Below are 3673 nucleotides of genomic sequence, written 5' to 3'. Positions count from 1 at the left end.
AAAAAAGTGATCATAAAAACGAGCCGGGGATTTGCAGAATGCATTTTTTGTAGCCGGGGCGACCAATTTGCAATCAAAGTAATTTTAATGCAAATTTTATATGTTGCCGCACGTAGTTGCAGCGCAGATAGGACCTCTCGTTGGCCACCAACTGAGCCCAGGAGCAGCATGAAAGCCGTAAATAAAAACAAAAGTGACCGCCACAGGAAAAGTCGGAATAGGGTCGCGAAAAACTGGCGCTTAACTGCGGACCGGAGGGTCGGATATTCAGCAGGACCCCCACATCCCCCCAACTGCCCCACTCACCCAAAGCGGTTTGTTTATTTAAATGATTTTATGACTTTTGCGAACACCAAATGGTGACAACTTGTGGCCCTGAAGTTCAGTGTGGCCAAATAAAGAGGACATAAAAAATGAAAAAGAAATTGTTAAAATATGAAAATCCAAAAAACGAATAAAAAATGCTTACCATTCAAAATGTTTTTTATACCTTTAAGCATTATATTCCGTTTCGTGAAAGGTCCCAGTACTTAAATGCAAATATTGAATTCATACTATTAAAAAAATAGTTCCGGTTCGGTTCCGTTTTTAAAACGAAATGAAAATTGATTTGAATTTAATATAAATATTTATAATCTTGCTCTATTAGTAACTATTTGGCAGGAGGTGGGCAACTTTTGTTATAAATAGTATACTAGCTCTATTTCTTCTTGAGCTTATGTTTCTGATTAACTTTTGCCTTTGTAGAATTGTTCCTAATTGTTTTAACAATTAAACCAAACACTAATTTAGTAATAAAGCAGAGAGCAACAATCGCTCCGAGGATCACAGCATAGACGTCCAGGTTATTGGCTGCTATGTAGCTCATGTGCACCACAGGACTCTGGATGTGCGGAGCTCCGTGGTGGCGGATCACGTACTCCGCCCAGTAGATCAGGGTCTCCCGAGCACTCAATGGACGATCCCGGTAGAGAGTGGAGAAGGACTTAACGGCAGTGGCATACTTGGGATTGTCGAGTACCTCTCGAATGCCCTGCAGGAAGCTGTCCTCCTCCAGGGTAAGGATGCTTTGCTTGATTCCAAAGCCCTGCATCACCATGACATCGGCATTGGAGGGCTGGTCACCGAAAACTGGTAGGGCCAGCATGGGTTTGCCATGATACTGGGCCTCCGTTAGGCCGCCCTTTCCCGCGTGGTTGATGAACAGTGTTATGTTCGGATGTGCCAGGACATCGTCCTGCGGCACCCACTTGGAGTAGAGTATGTTCTCGGACTCTCCCGGTAAGTTATCCAGGTCGTCCCACTTCCAAATCACCTTCTGCTGCAGCTTCGAGAGCACATTAAACATTTTCTGCACTACGTCTGACTTCAAATGGTCCTTCTTTAGGTTGGATCCCAGGCTGAGTAAAATAGCTCCGTGTGGAGCTTCGCTCAAGAACTGCTCCAAGTTTTGTGGCAGCTTATCGGGTTGGTCCTTGACTTGTATTCCTCCGATCTCAATCACAGCTGGCACATTGGGACGGATGGGTCCTTCGCTAATGCCATGCGAGGCAAAGAAGATGAGCGAAATGTTTTTGTTCAAGTCCTCATATCTGGGCAGAGTGGGATCGTCGCCATAGATATCGCTGAAAAAGTTAGATGTAGAAGCTACTGTTGATTAAACATCATATTTATACCAACCTGTAGATCCTGGCATTCCTAAACTCAATTATAAACATAAACAGCCGCTGTGCCAAACTTCCCAGCAGGTTGAGCACACGATGTCCAATGCCTAGTGGTTTGCCACTTTCAATGGCCATATTCATGGCCGGCACATATGAGACTTCCCAGGGGTTGCCCAAAAAGTATCCCAAAAAGGATGGCGGGTTCGGAAGGGCCAACACCAGCGGAACCTTCAGTTTGTGGGCCAGGGCCAGTTGATAACTGTTCATAAAGTAGCCCACCATGACCAAATCGAACTTGTTGTCCGGGTGCTCGTAGAGATCTCTAACCAACGGTTGCTTCATCACATCACCCATCTTGGAGAACGTCTCTGACAACTGTCTGACCGATCGAAACATGGACGTATATGCATTGCTATTGTCCGTCTTTGTCATTCCACCGAGCAGAGAACCGAATGCCTGCAGGATATCCTCTTCCATTGGCACCAGAATGTGGTTGATATCCTTGTGTAAAGACGGTGGTTTTAGGACCGTCACTACAGTCACGTTGTGCCCTCTCTCGGCAAGAATCCGGGCCATCGACATCTGGATGACCAAGTGCGACGGACTCAGGCTGGTGAACAGACCCAGAATATTGGCTCCATGGGCTCCGGCAATCAGAACCACTATCTGGAGGGCGAGGCACCTCGAAATTCCACCCATTTGACCACAACGACGATTGCAAGTAAACTGGTTCATTAGTAAATTAGGTCTCGCCTTAAACGGAATCAAAAGCTCAGATAAGCCTTATCAAACCACTTCGAGTGCCATGCAATCAGGTGGTGACTTGTTTGCTTTCATATTTGAATACCCATTAAGTGATTGTTATGTGCACTGTATTCCCAGAACTCAAACAATTTAGGGGTAATCAAGGAGCTGCTAGTGCTTGAATTGGTAAAACCATATACCATATGGGAACTCAAAGGAATACGTATCGCATAGCTCTCAAGAAGATTTAGTGTATAGTGTTATAGTGTATTCTTTCCTTCCATCTGAATCAGGAAGATTACAAAGCATCTGTTATCATCCGCACAAAACCTAACCACTGGGAAAGCCAAGGATATGGCTTTTCTTTTTTTCCACCATCATCATCATCACTTTTAAGCCGTGACAACCGTCAGGGGCTTAAGCCCCTCGTTTGAGCCTCCATGACTTAGAGTACGGAACAGTAGTGTTTTATACACGATAATGCACAGACGCCAACTTCAGATGTCACATCAGTCTTCCGCAGATAAGCCACTCACATCGCTTGGTTTGTTATGCTAGGCTAAGATAACCCGTTTAACAATTAAGTTCCGCAACTTTATAAGTAGTTAGTGCGAACGAGTTGATAGTGGTTTCCTTATCACACCGAAAATGTTTGTAATGGTTTGTTTGCGATTTTCTGACTATGTTATCAATACATTTATTTCGTTTAGTAACCCCAACATTATCGTCACATCTATTATAACCTAATGTGGCACAAACTTGGCTCTCCTTCACTTTAACTACAAAGTTATATTCCACTATTTTTACTCAGAGATTGCTATCTGCGTCAGAGAGACTGAGTGTAGCGAACTGATTTATCAATGCGAATCAATATGTATTTAGTTTTACGCATACCATTAATCTATTCGATTATCTTCCGCTTAAACAACAAAACTAATGGTTGCCATGTGCGTGACGAAGGCAAAAGGGTGGGATCCTGTGGGCGTGTTCGCATTTTCGTACCCATTTAATCGTCTGTCTGCCCTGCAAATTCTTAATTAACACGCACACTCGAAGGGCCGAAACACACACACATATAAATATTTATTGGGTGCGTAGCTCACATCGCGCTTTTGCTGGTCAGTTTCCCGCCAAGATTGCCATTCTGAAAACCCGCATCTACGCATATCCTTTTTGATCACAATGAGGACATTTTATCTATATTAAGTGAGAGATTTATCGAAACCCTTATTTCAGAAAATTAAGATAGATGCGCTGCATTCTAC

At 43.8% G+C, this 3673-nt stretch overlaps 1 protein-coding gene across 1 annotated transcript; it reads right to left on the bottom strand.

The window, feature by feature from the left end:
- Nucleotides 1-587: 587 nt before the first annotated feature.
- Nucleotides 588-2363, bottom strand: LOC117143867 (UDP-glucuronosyltransferase 2B1). The gene is made up of 2 exons (XM_033308736.1): nt 1681-2363; nt 588-1625 (listed from the first exon to the last, which is right to left on the bottom strand). The coding sequence occupies exons 1-2, from the start codon at nt 2361-2363 to the stop codon at nt 701-703; spliced, it is 1608 nt and encodes a 535-aa protein (XP_033164627.1). The 3' UTR covers nt 588-700.
- Between the last annotated feature and the right edge of the window lie 1310 nt (nt 2364-3673).

This window comes from Drosophila mauritiana, chromosome 2L, assembly GCF_004382145.1.
Source record: "Drosophila mauritiana strain mau12 chromosome 2L, ASM438214v1, whole genome shotgun sequence".
In the NCBI taxonomy this organism is placed as follows: domain Eukaryota; kingdom Metazoa; phylum Arthropoda; class Insecta; order Diptera; family Drosophilidae; genus Drosophila; species Drosophila mauritiana.
This window is presented reverse-complemented; position numbering and strand designations above follow the sequence as displayed.

What these genes read in the sequence shown, in the direction of transcription:
- LOC117143867 (XM_033308736.1), bottom strand. Translation starts at nt 2,363, where the DNA reads ATGGGTGGAATTTCGAGGTGCCTCGCCCTCCAGATAGTGGTTCTGATT. An exon ending in AGGAATGCCAGGATCTACAG is followed by an intron (nt 1,626 to 1,680) that starts GTTGGTATAAAT and finishes TAACTTTTTCAG; the next exon opens with CGATATCTATGGCGACGATC.